This window comes from Eucyclogobius newberryi, unplaced genomic scaffold, assembly GCF_026437365.1.
Source record: "Eucyclogobius newberryi isolate DKJ021-1_F unplaced genomic scaffold, fEucNew1.0.hap1 SCAF_7, whole genome shotgun sequence".
NCBI lineage: Eukaryota > Metazoa > Chordata > Actinopteri > Gobiiformes > Gobiidae > Eucyclogobius > Eucyclogobius newberryi.
The window spans coordinates 4400961-4417812 of NW_027316389.1; the positions used below are offsets into that span (position 1 = coordinate 4400961).

Genomic DNA, 16852 nt, shown 5'->3' on the forward strand with positions numbered 1-16852 from the left:
AGTCTAAAGTCCTCTTGCTCGTCTATGGAGGACTCTCTCAGTGAGGAGCAGGGCGGGGGGGTTGCAGATATCGGGGATGTGAGTTCAGAGTGTAAGATGTTCATAAAGCTCGCGCAGGATAATGCGTCCTTTAAGGGGTGGGATCCGATGGCGTTGACAAGGAGCCTGACTGTAGCTGTGGGAGTGGTCAAGCATGCGAGTGTCCTTAGCGATGGCTCGCTGCTGGTCGTGTGCAAGGACGTGGCTCAGCAAAGGAAGGCGATTGAAGCTAAGTGTCTGGGGGGGAAGGACATTCTTGTGTCTGATGCTGTAAGAGGCACGGTCAGGGGAGTTATCGTAGGCGTCCCTACGACGACATCTGTGGATGACATAAAGGAGAATTTGACTGGAGCTAAGGTGGTGGATGCTAGGCGGTTGAAGGTGACCCGGGATGGGGTAAGGTGTGACAGCCTGTCGATAATGATTAGATTTGAAGGTGAGATCCTGCCTCGTGTGGTGTGCGTTGGGTACATGCGCTATGGCGTACGCCCATATGTTCCACCGCCCCTGCGTTGCTTCAAGTGCCAGCGCTTTGGGCATATTGCAGCGGTCTGTAGAGGGAAGCAGAGGTGTGGTAAATGTGCAGGAGACCACGAGTATGGGAAGTGTGACGAAGGAGCAAAACTCAAGTGCTGTAACTGTGGGGGAGAGCATAGCTCTGCCTACGGGGGATGCGTGTTCAGCAAGAGGGCTGCTGAGGTGCAAAAAGTTAGAGCCTCTCAAGGCATATCCTACGCGGATGCGGTCAAGAAGGTGTCTGGTAGTCAGGTGAAGGTGGATGCAGTACGGGCTGCCAGTGCTGCTGGTGACCTAGGCGACAGGGGAGGGGGCAGCGTTGCCCGCAGCCAGGGGGAGGTCCCCACTGGGATCCCTGTGAGTGTGGCTTCCACGGGCAGAGGCCCTGTGGGTGCGGAGGATGTACTGGTTGTGAAGAGGAAAGGTTTCTTCCTCTTTATGTTGGAAGTGATTAACTGTACTGGTCAAACCGAGAGGAAATCCGAAAAGACTAGGATCATCGCTAAGGCTGCAGGGAAGTACTTTGGAGCTGGGGGTCCCGAGTGGGCGGAGATAGAGGATGCGCTGCGGGAAGGCACCCTGCCCCATTCTGGCAGTGGGAGTGGGGGGGCTCCCGATGCGCCGTCAGGTTCCGGGGGCTCATAATGGCGGTGGTTGTCTTACAATGGAATGCGCGTAGTCTTCGTGCTAATGGCCAGGAATTTAAGCATTTTGTCTCTACCTTGTTGGACAAGCCTCACGTTATGTGCGTGCAGGAGACTTGGTTACAACCTAGGTGGGTTTTTGGGATACAAGGGTATGTGTGTGTTAGGAATGATAGGGAGCAGGGTAGAGGCGGAGGTGTGGCTGTGTTTGTCCGAGATGACCTAAATTACATTGTTGTCAGTGTGAGTAAAGCGCCGGAGGCTCTGGCGGTGAGGGTCTGGCTGGGTGGTGAAGCTGTTACTGTGGTTAACCTTTATAATCCGTGTGGTGAGTTAACGTTAGAGTCCTTACATAGTATCGGTAAAGATGTTCGGGGAAAGGCCATGTGGTGTGGGGATTTTAATGCGCATAGCGCTTTATGGGGCGGTAGTGGTACCGATAGGAATGGGCAGGTGGTAGAGGGTTTTATCAATCAAAGGGAGTTGGTTTGTCTGAATGATGGGAGTGGGACCTACTATGATATGGGGACCGGTACGGAAAGTGCAATAGATCTTACACTTGTGTCCAAGAAGTTAGCTGGTGTTTGTAGTTGGGAGGTTCTTGGTAATCTTTCTTTTGGTAGCGATCACTATCTAGTCCGCACCGAGATTGGCTTTGGAAGCTGTGTGGTCAGGGGGACGAAGATCCAGAGGTGGCAGTTGGCAAGGGCGAACTGGGGGGCTTTCCTAAGGAAAGCTGATGATGGTTCTAGGGTTCTGCAGGAAGGAGGATTGACTCAGGTGGATGATCTCAATAGTGCAATTGTCTCGCTCGTCACGCAGTCAGCGGTAAGCATGATTCCTAAGAGTGGTGGTAGTGGACATAGGAAGCGGGTGCCGTGGTGGAATGAAGCATGTGGTTATGCTGTTAGGGCAAGAAATGCGTCGTTTCGCCGGCTAAGGGTTGCCCACACTGAGGGTGCCCTCATTGACTACAAGAGGGCCCGCGCTGTTGTGCGGAAAACTGTAAGAACGGCCAGAGTGCCTGTTGGAGGCGGTATTGTTTCAAAATTGGGAGAGAAACGCGTCTCGGGGATGTTTGGGGGATGATTAAGCGGATGCATGGAGTTGAGCGCCGTCACGGGACCCCGGTCCTAATACAGAATGGTGTTGAAGCAGTCAGCGACGTTGACAAAGCTGAACTGTTGGCCAGCACCTTTGTGTCGGTGCACAGCTCTGACAATCTCTCACCTGCGGAAAGGCACTACAGGGAGAGTACTTTGGCCCAGAATTCTGAGCTGATTGGGCACCAGCCTTCGACTCAAGATGACCTTGACCTTCCGTTTAGTTTGTTTGAGCTAAGGAGAGCACTTTCTAAGGCGAAACAGACAGCCCCGGGTAAAGATGAGGTGTGCTATGACATGCTCTCTCATTTGACTGATGACACGCTTGGGCTAGTCCTGGGTCTTTTCAACCGTGTTTGGGATTCAGGTTGTGTTCCATCTGCGTGGAAACAGTCTACGGTGGTGCCGGTTCTGAAGCCGGGTAGGCCAGCGTCTGACCCTTCAAGTTATAGGCCGATTGCCTTGATGTCGCAGCTCGGGAAAACGATGGAGCGCATGGTTACTGAGCGGTTGGATTACTTCTTGGAGAGTCAGGGTTTGCTTCCTGCGCACCAGAGTGGTTTACGTAGGGGCAGGAACACCATGGATTCCGTGTTGTGTTTGGAATCTGATATCCAGCTGGCCAGGGCTCAGAAAGAAAAGGTTATTGCGGTGCTCTTTGATGTGGAGAAGGCGTACGATATGGTTTGGAAGGATGGGCTCCTCATTAAGCTGCGGAAGTGTGGTGTGAAGGGTAAACTGTTTAACTGAGTCCGGAGCTTTCTGTCTGGCCGGCGTATTCAAACCAGAGTGGGCGCTGCTTACTCTGGGGTCTATGAGGTAGAGAATGGGAACCCGCAGGGGAGTGTGTGTAGCCCTATCTTGTTCAATGTTATGATTAAGGACATCTTTGACGACGTGGATGGGTCTGTTGGGAGGAGCCTTTATGCTGATGATGGCGCTCTATGGGTGAGAGGGAGGAATCTCCGGTTTTACGAGGCGAAACTGCAAAGGGCAATACAGCAGGTGGAGCAGTGGACCCTGAAGTGGGGGTTTAAACTGTCCGTACGGAAGTCTCAAGTGATCTGTTTCTTCAATGGGCATAGGGACGTCTCCCTTCGACTACATGGGCAGGTACTCGAACAGGTCAGGGAGGTGAGATTCTTGGGGGTCACCTTTGACGAGAGGCTTAGTTGGCGTCAGCACATTGATGAGGTCAGTGGTAAATGCAAAAGGGTGAATAACTTGCTTCGTTGTCTATCCGGCCAGGACTGGGGGGCCAGCAGAAGGTCGCTCCTGGGTATTTATCGGGCCATCATGAGGGCGGCTATTGATTATGGCTGTATAGCCTACATGTCTGCGGCTGAGACTAACTTAAAGAAGCTTGATGTGGAGCAAGCCCAGGCCTTGCGCATCTGCTGTAGGGCTTTTAGGACCTCCCCTGTCTCGGCGCTGCAGGTTGAGTTGGGGGAATTGCCGTTACGGCTCCGGAGGCTAGAACTTCTGTTGGCTTACTGGGTGAATGTGCAAGGTCATACGAGCTCTCACCCGGTGAGGGACTTTCTCAGGGTTGATGGGGGGTGAATGAGGCTGGCGGTATGGTTTTTAGCCAGGTAGGAAATGCGAAGGCGCGGCTTGCGGGGGTTGGTGATCTGCGTGTGAGCCCGTCGGTGGCTTTGTCTGCTATAGCTCCGTGGAAGTTTGTCCCGGCTCCTGTTGATGTTAGCTTGCATGGCAAGCTTAGAGGAGTCGCTGGGAGGGCACCGCAGTTTGCCGTTCAAGCGCTCATCGATAAGCACTCAGGTGATGTGTTTATTTATAGCGACGGGTCTAGGGATCCTGAGAGTGGGCGTACTGGCGCTGCTTATTTTGTGCCTGACCTGGGGCTGGCGATCAAGAAGAGGTTGACAGATCGCCTTTCCGTTTTCACGTCGGAACTCATAGCGATACGGTTGGCATTGGAATGGGCGGAATCTGCTTTGCAGTGTTGCGGCATTGTGGTGGCCTCTGACAGCCTTTCTGCATTGCAAAGCATTAAATCTGGGAAATCGGATTGCAGACAGGATGTGTTGAATGGCATCTTCTGTCTGATGCTCTCCCTGTCCAGGAAGGATGTAAGGGTTTCCTTCATTTGGGTCCCTGCGCATGTGGGGGTGGATGGTAACGAAATGGCTGATACACTGGCTAAACGTTCCCTTAGGCGGCCATCAATTGATGTGGCGGTTGAGTTAAGCAAATCTGAAATCAAGCCCGTTATCAAGAGTCATGTGGTCGGCCTTTGGCAGGAATTTTGGAGCCACTGTGTTACTGGACGGCATCTCTATCACATACAGGGTAGTGTGGGTCCTTGCGGGTCTATGGGCAGGAACGCGTGGGAGGAAAGGGCCTTCGCCTGCATGAGGATTGGCCATGCTGGACTCAATTGGTCACTGAGTAGGATAGGCAAACACCCGACCGGTCTGTGTGGTCACTGTCGGGTGCCAGAGACTGTCGAGCATGTGCTGATTTGCTGTGAGGCTTATGATAGAGAAAGGGCCGGGTTGGCCTTGTGGTTTCGGAATAATGGGCGGGAGTTCAAGCTGCGGAACGTTCTGGCGATCCAGTCACAGGGTTTGTGTCAGGCTGTGGTTGCTTACTTATGTAGCACAGGGCTGGGTAAACGTTTATAGAGGTGGGGGGTGTTGGAGACTGAGCGAGGAGGAGCAAGAGGATGTTCTAACGCGCTTTGACTTCATGGGCCTAGAAACGCCAGAGTGATGGAAGAAGGACTTCTAAAGGATAAAACGACAAAGACGTCCCATGACCTCATGGGCTTTGTACTTCCAAAGCAACTAAATAAGAATTTTTAAGGACTACGACTGTGAGGAGACCTTGCTCAACACCCGGTCTGGAGAGACGGGAGATGGCGGAGGAGAGTGGATCGGGGATGGAAGACGTTCTGGACGGCGTGGAGGAGCAGCCTTTTCTGCCTGCACGTGCCCGGAAACGTAAAAAGTCCCTTAGCTCGTCCGAGGGTTCTGGGAATGAGCAGCAGGATGAGGCTGAAGCTATTGATATCCGGGGTGAGAGCAGAGACTGTAAGGTGATCATAAAGCTTGCACAGGATAGTGCATCCTTTAAGGAGTGGAATTCAGTGGCATTGTCAAAGAGCCTAACTGTAGCTGTGGGAGTGATCAAGAGTGCGAGTGTCCTTAGAGATGGCTCGCTGCTGGTCGTGTGCAAGGACGCGGCTCAGCAACGGAAGGCGATTGGAACTAAACGTCTGGGTGGAAAGGACATTCTTGTGTCTAATGCTGAAAGAAACACGGTCAGAGGAGTTATCCTAGGTGTCCCTACGGCGACGTCTGTGGATGAAGTTAAGGAGAATTTGACGGGAGTTACGGTGGTGGACGCTAGGCGTTTGAAGGTGACCCGGTTTGGGGTAAGATGTGACAGCTTGTTGGTAATGGTAACACTTGAAGGGAGGTGCCTGCCTAGTAAGGTGTTCATTGGGTACATGTGCTATAGCGTCAGGCCATATGTTCCGCCGCCCCTGCGTTGCTTTAAGTGCCAGCGCTTTGGGCATATTGCAGCGGTCTGTAGAGGGAGGCAAAGGTGTGGTAAATGTGCAGGAGATCATGAGTATGGGAAGTGTGACGTGGGAGCAAAACTGAAGTGCTGTAACTGTGGGGAAGAACATAGCTCTGCCTACGGGGGATGCAGGTTTAGCAAAAGAGATGCTGAGGTGCAGAAAATAAAGGTCTCTCAAGGTATATCCTATGTGGATGCAGTCAAGAAAGTTTCAAGTAACGAGTTTAGAGTAAATACAGAGAGAGGATCCAGCGCTGCTCCCAGCCAGGGCGAAATGAGAAAGGCCAGCGTGGCTCCCAAGAAGTGTGAAGGTTTCAAGAGTGGAGGTCCCAAGTGTGCAGGTTCCAGAATTAATGAGAATACCCTGGTTGTGGATAGAGAGGATTTTGTACTCTTTATGGTGGATGTTGTAAACTGTGCTGCTCAGACTCAAAGCAGAACTGAAAGGATCAGGATCATTGCTAAAGCTGCAGGGAGATTCCTTGGAACAAAGGAGCTTGATTGGGCAGATATAGAAAACAGGCTAAAGGCGCTAAATGAGAGTCGGAGTGATGGGGGTCTGCTTGTGGGGAGTCAGAGTGATCAGAGTGACGAGATGGGGGTGGGGGTGGTTTCCTGTCCTCGCCCAGTCTCGTAGACGCACGGCTACCAAGCGGCGACATCAGTGGGCATATTAAAGCCTATAGAATGAAGCCTAAAGAATAAAGCTGTACGGTGGAAGCACCGAACGTCAAAGAAGGAGAGGAAGATGAAGAAGAGTCTCCCTGGAATAAAGCCGGTTGGTCTCTGAAACAACAACAACTATTCTAGTCACAAAGACATATCATGACCTCATGGGCTTTGTAACACCAAAGCAATGGAAGGAGTACTTTTACGGACTACGACAGAGTCTGAGGAATAAAGTCTGGCGGTAATGCAACACTTGGATGCCAACCGCCATAAAACAACAACAACAACAACAACAACAACAACAAGGACTACGACAAAGTCTGCGGGGAGGAAGAACTTCTATAGGGTACAATGACAAAGGCCTCTCATGACCTCTTGGGCTTTGTCAAGCACTGGAAGTCAAAGCACTGGAAGAACAACTTTTAGGACTACGACAAAGTCTGGGGAATAAAGTCTGGCGGTGATGCGACACTCGGATGCCAACCGCCATAAAACAACAACAACAACAACAACAACAACAACAACAACAACAACAAGTCTAAACTCTAAACTCTAAAGTCTAAAGTCTAAAGTCTAAAGTCTAAAGTCTAAAGTCTAAAGTCTAAACTCTAAAGTCTAAAGTCTAAAGTCTAAAGTCTAAACTCTAAAGTCTAAACTCTAAAGTCTAAACTCTAAAGTCTAAACTCTATATTCTTGTTTGCTCAGATTCTTGCAGTTTCCTAAAGAATCATTTATGATTTGATATCCACCACATAATCTTATCATTTAGTCCTAATTAAACTGTAGTTTAAGTCAAGTTAAGTCTTAGTTCAACCCTACTTCATCCTGGCTTTAGTTCGACTCTTTTTGCACGTTTAGTTTCACATATATTCATTGAAATCAATGTAAATACTGTGTACTTGTACATGGAGGTGCAGTACTCGGTGCTCTGAGGCGGTCTGCTCAGGATTACAGTCGGATCACACATTTGGATTACTCAATGCTTAACCACATTAGCATCATTTGCGACATTAGCGTCATTAGCGACATTAGCGACATTAGCGGCGCAGCCACCTTTCATTTGAGCGTTTGGACGTTCTTCCAAAACCAAATCAGTTCTTTTTCCAAACAGAATCCGGATTAGAAACGGTTTAATATTCCAAATCTCTCCTTTTCCCCCGGGTCCACACAAAACGCTCAATTTCACTCGCTGATGTAATGAAGTGGTTCTCTCCTTCTCCAGAAAATGCTTCTTGGTGTTTTTAAAGTCATTATCGCCGGACTGAATGTGCATTATTTGGAGTTCAAGACGACGAGAAAGACAAAAGGTCCAAAAGGATTCTCAAAAAAAAAAACGCCATTTAAACCCGAGACGACACGGCAAGCGCCACTGTTTGGCCCTCGCCGCTCTCCGTCTCTCGTGGACTGGACTTCACGGACTTTCGCAGCATCTCCGGCGCCCCCTACAGTCCGGAACTGACCACTCTGAAATGCTGGTTCGGATCCCAGGAGGGTGAGGTCACTCCGGGTCTGCACCGGGACTGGACTGAGGGCCAAAGGGAGGGGCCAACTGTCAGCGTGGCATTAGAGGCTTAGGCTCGCACCGCCTCTGCCACGAGGACTCACGCTCGGCCGTCGGGGGCCCTCGTCTTTCATGGTTTCAGTGCTTTGTCTTTTTTTGTGTGAAATTTGGGGGGCCGTGAGTCAGCTCCGTGGTTATTAAGGGGGTCCGAGTCAGCTCCGTGGTTATTATGGGGGTCCGAGTCAGCGCCGTGGTTATTATGGGGGTCCGAGTCAGCTCTGTGGTTATTATGGGGGTCCGAGTCAGCTCCGTGGTTATTATGGGGGTCCGAGTCAGCTCCGTGGTTATTATGGGGGTCCGAGTCAGTGCCGTGGTTATTATGGGGGTCCGAGTCAGCGCCGTGGTTATTATGGGGGTCCGAGTCAGCGGCGTGGTTATTATGGGGGTCCGAGTCAGCGGCGTGGTTATTATGGGGGCCGCGAGTTAGCTCCGTGGTAATTATGGGGGCCGCGAGTTAGCTCCGTGGTTATTATGGGGGTCCGAGTCAGCTCCGTGGTTATTATGGGGGCCGCGAGTTAGCTCCGTGGTTATTATGGGGGTCCGAGTCAGCTCCGTGGTTATTATGGGGGCCGCGAGTTAGCTCCGTGGTTATTATGGGGGCCGCGAGTTAGCTCCGTGGTTATTATGGGGGTCCGAGTTAGCTCCGTGGTTATTATGGGGGTCCGAGTTAGCTCCGTGGTTATTATGTTCCGAGTCTGTAAAGTTTGGGAACAACTGCTCTAAGAAGCAAAAACACTTCGACTTTAGTGAATATAGTAGAAAAAATCAAAATATCACAATGAAAAATAAAACTAGAATTACTTCATTCCACAGCCAGTTTAGCCCTGGTTTAGTTCCAGTTTAGTTCCGGTTTAGCCCCGGTTTAGCCCTGGTTCAGCCCCGGTTTAGCCCTGGTTTAGCCCTGGTTTAGCCCCGGTTTAGCCCCGGTTTAGCCCCGGTTTAGCCCTGGTTTAGCCCTGGTTTAGCCCCGGTTTAGCCCTGGTTTAGCCCTGGTTTAATCCCATACCTGTGTCGATGATGCCGGGGTTGGAGTGGAACCACGTGGGCAGCACGAGGCCGCTGAAGGTGGAGAAGCCCAAGATGAGCAGGTTACGAGACGAGTTCAGGTCCACGTACTGAAAAACACCCAACGTCAGCTGCAGATCACACCCAGCCACACACTGGAGGGACTAATACAGGCCACAAAAGTCTAATACAGGCCACAAAAGTCTAATACAGGCCACACAAGTCTAATATAGGCCACAAAAGTCTAATACAGGCCACACAAGTCTAATACAGGCCACATAAGTCTAATACAGGCCACAAAAGTCTAATACAGGCCACAAAAGTCTAATACAGGCCACACAAGTCTAATAAAGGCCACAGAAGTCTAATACAGGCCACAGAAGTCTAATAAAGGCCACATAAGTCTAATACAGGCCACAGAAGTCTAATACAGGCCACAAAAGTCTAATACAGGCCACACAAGTCTAATAAAGGCCACATAAGTCTAATACAGGCCACAGAAGTCTAATACAGGCCACAAAAGTCTAATACAGGCCACACAAGTCTAATACAGGCCACAGAAGTAGTACAGGCCACAGAAGTCTAATACAGGCCACACAAGTCTAATAAAGGCCACATAAGTCTAATACAGGCCACATGAGTCTAATAAAGCCCACACAAGTCTAATACAGGCCACAGAAGTCTAATACAGGCCACAAAAGTCTAATAAAGCCCACACAAGTCTAAGACAGGCCACAAAAGTCTAATACAGGCCACAGAAGTCTAATACAGGCCACACAAGTCTAAAACAGGCCACAGAAGTCTAATACAGGCCACAGAAGTCTAATAAAGGCCACAGAAGTCTAATAAAGGCCACACAAGTCTAATACAGGCCACAGAAGTCTAATACAGGCCACACAAGTGTAATACAGGCCACACAAGTCTAATACAGGCCACACAAGTCTAATACAGGCCACATAAGTCTAATACAGGCCACAGAAGTCTAACAAAGGCCACAGAAGTCTAATACAGGCCACAGAAGTCTAACAAAGGCCACAGAAGTCTAATAAAGGCCACAGAAGTCTAACAAAGGCCACATAAGTCTAATACAGGCCACAGAAGTCTAATACAGGCCACAGAAGTCTAATAAAGGCCACAGAAGTCTAATACAGGCCACATAAGTCTAATACAGGCCACAGAAGTCTAATAAAGGCCACAGAAGTCTAATAAAGGCCACAGAAGTCTAATACAGGCCACAGAAGTCTAACAAAGGCCACAGAAGTCCAATACAGGCCACACAAGTCTAATACAGGCCACAGAAGTCTAACAAAGGCCACAGAAGTCTAATAAAGGCCACAGAAGTCTAATAAAGGCCACAGAAGTCTAATACAGGCCACAGAAGTCTAACAAAGGCCACAGAAGTCCAATACAGGCCACAGAAGTCTAACAAAGGCCACAGAAGTCTAATAAAGGCCACACAAGTCTAATACAGGCCACAGAAGTCTAACAAAGGCCACAGAAGTCTAATAAAGGCCACAGAAGTCTAACAAAGGCCACAGAAGTCTAATACAGGCCACAGAAGTCTAATAAAGGCCATAGAAGTCTAACAAAGGCCACAGAAGTCTAATACAGGCCACAGAAGTCTAATACAGGCCACAGAAGTCTAACAAAGGCCACAGAAGTCTAATACAGGCCACAGAAGTCTAATAAAGGCCATAGAAGTCTAACAAAGGCCACAGAAGTCTAATACAGGCCACAGAAGTCTAATAAAGGCCATAGAAGTCTAACAAAGGCCACAGAAGTCTAATACAGGCCACAGAAGTCTAATACAGGCCAGTTGTGACGAGTCCGGCTTCATTAAAGACACTTAAGAGGGAAAGACAACAGCCGGCCCTTTTGTGGGAGTCAGACCGGCCCTTGTGTGGGAGTCAGACCAGCCCTTGTGTGGGAGTCAGACCGGCCCTTGTGTGGGAGTCAGAAGAGAACGGGAGTTGAAAAGCGAGCGTTGTTTCCCAACGACACTCACAGCTCGTTACTCATCGTGTCACTCAAGCGTGACTCGGCAGCTCACGTTCAGTTGTAGAATGCGGACAGTCTTTTCTCTCTGTGAGTAATGCCCTTTTTGAACCTGATCCGGGGCCACTGTTCGCTACCGTTCTGGGCCCTGAAAGCACCGGGTCCCTGAAGGATGAGTCACTGCAGTCGCTCAGGGCCAAACCGGTTCCTCCAAAACATTTACACTTTCACACGTTTTTATCCGACAGAACCACAGTTTTACCAACACAAAGTCTCCAAAGTGCTGCACAGAAAACAAACAAGCAAAATGTATTTAAAATACGTATAAAATATACAAATTAATAAACCACACGTTTATGTGGGAGGAGGAGGAGTCTTTATGTGGGAGGAGGAGGAGTCTTTATGTGGGAGGAGGAGGAGGAGTCTTTATGTGGGAGGAGGAGGAGTCTTTATGTGGGAGGAGGAGTCTTTATGTGGGAGGAGGAGTCTTTATGTGGGAGGAGGAGGAGTCTTTATGTGGGAGGAGGAGGAGTTTTTATGTGGGAGGAGGAGGAGTCTTTATGTGGGAGGAGGAGGAGTCTTTATGTGGGAGGTGGAGTCTTTATGTGGGAGGAGGAGGAGTCTTTATGTGGGAGGAGGAGGAGCCTATATGTTGGAGGAGGAGGAGTCTTTGTGTGGGAGGAGGAGGAGTCTATATGTGGGAGGAGGAGTCTTTATGTGGGAGGAGGAGGAGTCTTTATGTGGGAGGAGGAGTTTTTATGTGGGAGGAGGAGGAGTCTTTATGTGGGAGGAGGAGTCTATATGTGGGAGGAGGAGGAGTCTTTATGTGGGAGGAGGAGGAGTCTATATGTGGGAGGAGGAGTCTTTATGTGGGAGGAGGAGTCTTTATGTGGGAGGAGGAGGAGTCTATATGTGGGAGGAGGAGTCTTTATGTGGGAGGAGGAGGAGTCTTTATGTGGGAGGAGGAGGAGTCTATATGTGGGAGGAGGAGGAGTCTATATGTGGGAGGAGGAGTCTTTATGTGGGAGGAGGAGTCTTTATGTAGGAGGAGGAGGAGTCTATATGCGGGAGGAGGAGGAGTCTATATGCGGGAGGAGGAGGAGTCTTTATGTGGGAGGAGGAGGAGTCTTTATGTGGGAGGAGGAGTCTTTATGTGGGAGGAGGAGGAGTCTATATGTGGGAGGAGGAGGAGTCTATATGTGGGAGGAGGAGGAGTCTTTATGTGGGAGGAGGAGTCTTTATGTGGGAGGAGGAGGAGTCTATATGTGGGAGGAGGAGTCTTTATGTGGGAGGAGGAGGAGTCTTTATGTGGGAGGAGGAGTCTTTATGTGGGAGGAGGAGGAGTCTATATGTGGGAGGAGGAGGAGTCTTTATGTGGGAGGAGGAGTCTTTATGTGGGAGGAGGAGTCTTTATGTAGGAGGAGGAGGAGTCTATATGCGGGAGGAGGAGGAGTCTATATGTGGGAGGAGGAGGAGTCTATATGTGGGAGGAGGAGGAGTCTTTATGTGGGAGGAGGAGTCTTTATGTGGGAGGAGGAGTCTTTATGTAGGAGGAGGAGGAGTCTTTATGTGGGAGGAGGAGGAGTCTATATGCGGGAGGAGGAGGAGTCTATATGTGGGAGGAGGAGGAGTCTTTATGTGGGAGGAGGAGTCTTTATGTGGGAGGAGGAGTCTTTATGTGGGAGGAGGAGTCTTTATGTGGGAGGAGGAGTCTTTATGTGGGAGGAGGAGTCTTTATGTGGGAGGAGGAGGAGTCTTTATGTGGGAGGAGGAGTCTATATGTGGGAGGAGGAGGAGTCTTTATGTGGGAGGAGGAGTTTTTATGTGGGAGGAGGAGTCTTTATGTGGGAGGAGGAGGAGTCTTTATGTGGGAGGAGGAGTTTTTATGTGGGAGGAGGAGGAGTCTTTATGTGGGAGGAGGAGTCTATATGTGGGAGGAGGAGTCTTTATGTGGGAGGAGGAGTCTTTATGTGGGAGGAGGAGTCTTTATGTGGGAGGAGGAGGAGTCTTTATGTGGGAGGAGGAGGAGTTTTTATGTGGGAGGAGGAGGAGTCTTTATGTGGGAGGAGGAGTCATTTTCAAATCAACTCTATAATAAATAAAATAATAAAATAATGAGGAGCAAGTGCAGAGAGGATAAAATAGGTTTTGAACAAACTGAAATCAGCTTAGCTTGTTAGCTTGTTAGCTTGTTAGCTTGTTAGCTTGTTAGCTTGTTAGCTTGTTAGCTTGTTAGCTTGTTAACTTGTTAACTTGTTAGCTTGTTATTTTGTTAGCTTGTTAGCTTAGTACATAAAAGCATTGATCACCCGCTCCAGGTCGCTAAAAGATAAAAGACATTTTTAAGATACGATTGTACTTTCTGTCAGAGTACTTTCTGTCAGAGTACTTTCTGTCAGAGTACTTTCTGTCAGAGTACTTTCTGTCAGAGTACTTTCTGTCAGAGTACTTTTACTCTTTACTACACATTGTGCATTGAAACAGTCACTTACTCGAGACAAAAGCTTCATGACGACAATATTAAAGCTTTGAACATGACTTTGTGTCATTGTTTTGTCCTTTGTCCTTCCATTAGATTTGACACATTTTCACTGAGTAGGACGATTTGAAGCCGAGTGGGAAGCGTCTGGGATGAGGATCAGCATCTCCTGGGTGGGGGGTCCTTGTCCTCTCCAGGTGGGTGGGGGTCCTTGCCCTCTACAGGTGGGTGGGGGTCCTTGCCCTCTACAGGTGGGTGGGGGTCCTTGCCCTCTCCAGGTGGGTTGGGGGCGGACCTTGTCCTCTCCAGGTGGGTGGGGGGTCCTTGTCCTCTCCAGGTGGGTGGGGGTCCTTGTCCTCTCCAGGTGGGTGGGGGTCCTTGTCCTCTCCAGGTTGGTGGGGGGCGGACCTTGCCCTCTCCAGGTGGGTGGGGGGTCCTTGTCCTCTCCAGGTGGGTGGGGGTCCTTGTCCTCTCCAGGTGGGTGGGGGGCGGACCTTGTCCTCTCCAGGTGGGTGGGGGTCCTTGTCCTCTCCAGGTGGGTGGGGGGCGGACCTTGTCCTCTCCAGGTGGGTGGGGGGTCCTTGTCCTCTCCAGGTGGGTGGAGGGCGGTCCTTGTCCTCTCCAGGTGGGTGGGGGTCCTTGTCCTCTCCAGGTGGGTGGGGGGCGGACCTTGTCCTCTCCAGGTGGGTGGGGGGTCCTTGTCCTCTCCAGGTGGGTGGAGGGCGGTCCTTGTCCTCTCCAGGTGGGTGGAGGGCGGACCTTGCCCTCTCCAGGTGGGTGGGGGTCCTTGCCCCAAGTGGAGGAGTTCAAGTATCCCGGGGTCTTGTTCACGAGTGAGTGAAGGATGGAGCGTGAGATTGACAGGCGGATCGATGCAGCGGCTGCAGTGATGCAAGCGGTCGAAATGAGTTTCCTCCGCCGGGTGGCTGGGCGCTCTCCCTCAGAGATAGGGGGAGGAGCTCAGACACATGGGAGGAGCTCAGAGTAGAGCCGCTGGACCCCCCCGGAGGAGTATGAAGAAGTGCTTAGACTGCTGCCCCCGCGACCCGGCCCCGGATAAGGGGAAGAAGATGGATGGATCTTTTCACTGGGAACAAAGCCAGAGAGCACTCGTTGGACCCCTGGAGACGAGCACCTCGTTGGACCCCTGGAGACGAGCACCTCGTTGGACCCCTGGAGACGAGCAGCTCGTTGGACCCCTGGAGACGAGCACCTCGTTGGACCCCTGGAGACGAGCACCTCGTTGGACCCCTGGAGACGAGCACCTCGTTGGACCCCTGGAGACGAGCACCTCGTTCAGAACGCTTCACTAAGATCATACGGTTCAGGAGTGATGTCACATGTGAAACTAACACACGGATCATATCGTCTCAAAGCTGATTAAAAAGGGTAATTTTTCAGTCAAAGTTTTACATCCTTGACCCTGACCATGCAACCGACCCGTGACCCCCACTGTGGAGTATACCTGACCCTGACCCTGACCCTGACCCTGACCCTGACCCTGACCCTGACCCTGACCCTGACCCTGACCCTAACCCTAACCCTAACCCTAACCCCCAGAGCCCAGGGCCCCCATCCAAGAGCCCCACAGCCCTGTGCCCACAGCCCAGTGCCCTCAGCCCAGTGCCCCCCAGAATAAAATGAAGGCCTAAGGCTTTAGGCCACTGTCAAAAGTTGGGTGGACACAAAAAGACTTGGACTATATAAAGAATTGACCAGGACTGAGCCGGAAATATCTTGACTTAAACCTGTGACTTAAACCTGTGACTTTCAGGTTCAGTGGAAGTGGAGGTGGGCGTGGTCACGGTGGCCGTGGTAACTGTGTTATGGCTACTTTTAATGGAAGCCATTAGTGCGGCTTTGACCCTCCTCAGGGTGTAATCAGGTAAAGCGCCGAGGTCAAAGGTCGGGATTAGAAATGACCTCAGGAGACTTAATGTGGACGCCATCAAACATCACCCACAAAGTCACCTTCAGGGAAAGACGTTCAGGCGCTATGGGAACAGTTCAGGCGCTATGGGAACAGTTCAGGCGCTATGGGAACAGTTCAGGCGCTATTGGAACAGTTCAGGCGCTATGGGAACAGTTCAGGCGCTATGGGAACAGTTCAGGCACTATGGGAACAGTTCAGGCACTATGGGAACAGTTCAGGCACTATGGGACCAGTTCAGGCGCTATGGGAACAGTTCAGGCGCTATTGGAACAGTTCAGGCGCTATGGGAACAGTTCAGGCGCTATGGGAACAGTTCAGGCGCTATGGGAACAGTTCAGGCGCTATGGGAACAGTTCAGGCGCTATGGGAACAGTTCAGGCGCTATGGGAACAGCGCCACCTAAAGGCACGGGAATGGAACCAAAAACACCCTTAAAGATGTAGCATTATTGACCTCATCTATCTCGTGTTTATTGGTCAAAAATGTATGTAAAATGTGCATTATCACTGTGATCAGGGCCGTCTCTCCACATATCTGACCTGTAACTTGGCGTGGTAGGACATGCTTGTCTCCATGGTGATAGATATGTTGAATGGACTTAACCCGTGACAGATGTGTGACATGTTGTCTCTGTTAGTGCGGTAACTGCTGCAGAAGCTCTATGTCCTTTATATTTAAGTTGTCCTTAAGTAGTCCTGGTTTAGTCCTAGTTTAGCCCTGGTTTAGCCCTGGTTTAGTCCTAGTTTAGCCCTGGTTTAGTCCTAGTTTAGAACTTGTTTAGCCCTGGTTTAGTCCTAGTTTAGACCTGGTTTAGTCCTGGTTTAGTCCTGGTTTAGTCCTGGTTTAGTCCTAGTTTAGCCCTGGTTTAGTCCTAGTTTAGAACTTGTTTAGCCCTGGTTTAGTCCTAGTTTAGACCTGGTTTAGTCCTGGTTTAGTCCTGGTTTAGTCCTGGTTTAGTCCTAGTTTAGCCCTGGTTTAGTCCTAGTTTAGAACTTGTTTAGTCCTGGTTTAGTCCTAGTTTAGACCTGGTTTAGTCCTGGTTTAGTCCTGGTTTAGTCCTGGTTTAGTCCTAGTTTAGACCTGGTTTAGTCCTGGTTTAGTCCTGGTTTAGTCCTAGTTTAGACCTGGTTTAGTCCTGGTTTAGTCCTGGTTTAGTCCTAGTTTAGACCTGGTTTAGTCCTGGTTTAGTCCTGGTTTAGACCTGGTTTAGACCTGGTCTTTACTGCTGCTCCGTTTGCACTCGCTGCAGGAAAAACACTTTCAAGTTTCCACTGGGAGGAGATAAAAGTTTGAGTGCGAGTGGTTCTGGAGCTGGAGGTGATGGAGGCTGGATCTGGAGGTGATGGAGGCTGGATCTGG

At 50.4% G+C, this 16852-nt stretch overlaps 1 protein-coding gene across 1 annotated transcript in view; it reads right to left on the bottom strand.

Annotated features, from left to right (window-relative positions):
- LOC140349299 (solute carrier family 23 member 1) overlaps positions 1 to 16852 on the bottom strand; it is a 115401-nt gene that overhangs the window by 11329 nt on the left and 87220 nt on the right. The window contains exon 11 of the mRNA XM_072435581.1: positions 9088 to 9196. Coding sequence (XP_072291682.1) covers positions 9088 to 9196 — 109 coding nt within the window. The remainder of the gene's footprint in view (positions 1 to 9087; positions 9197 to 16852) is intronic.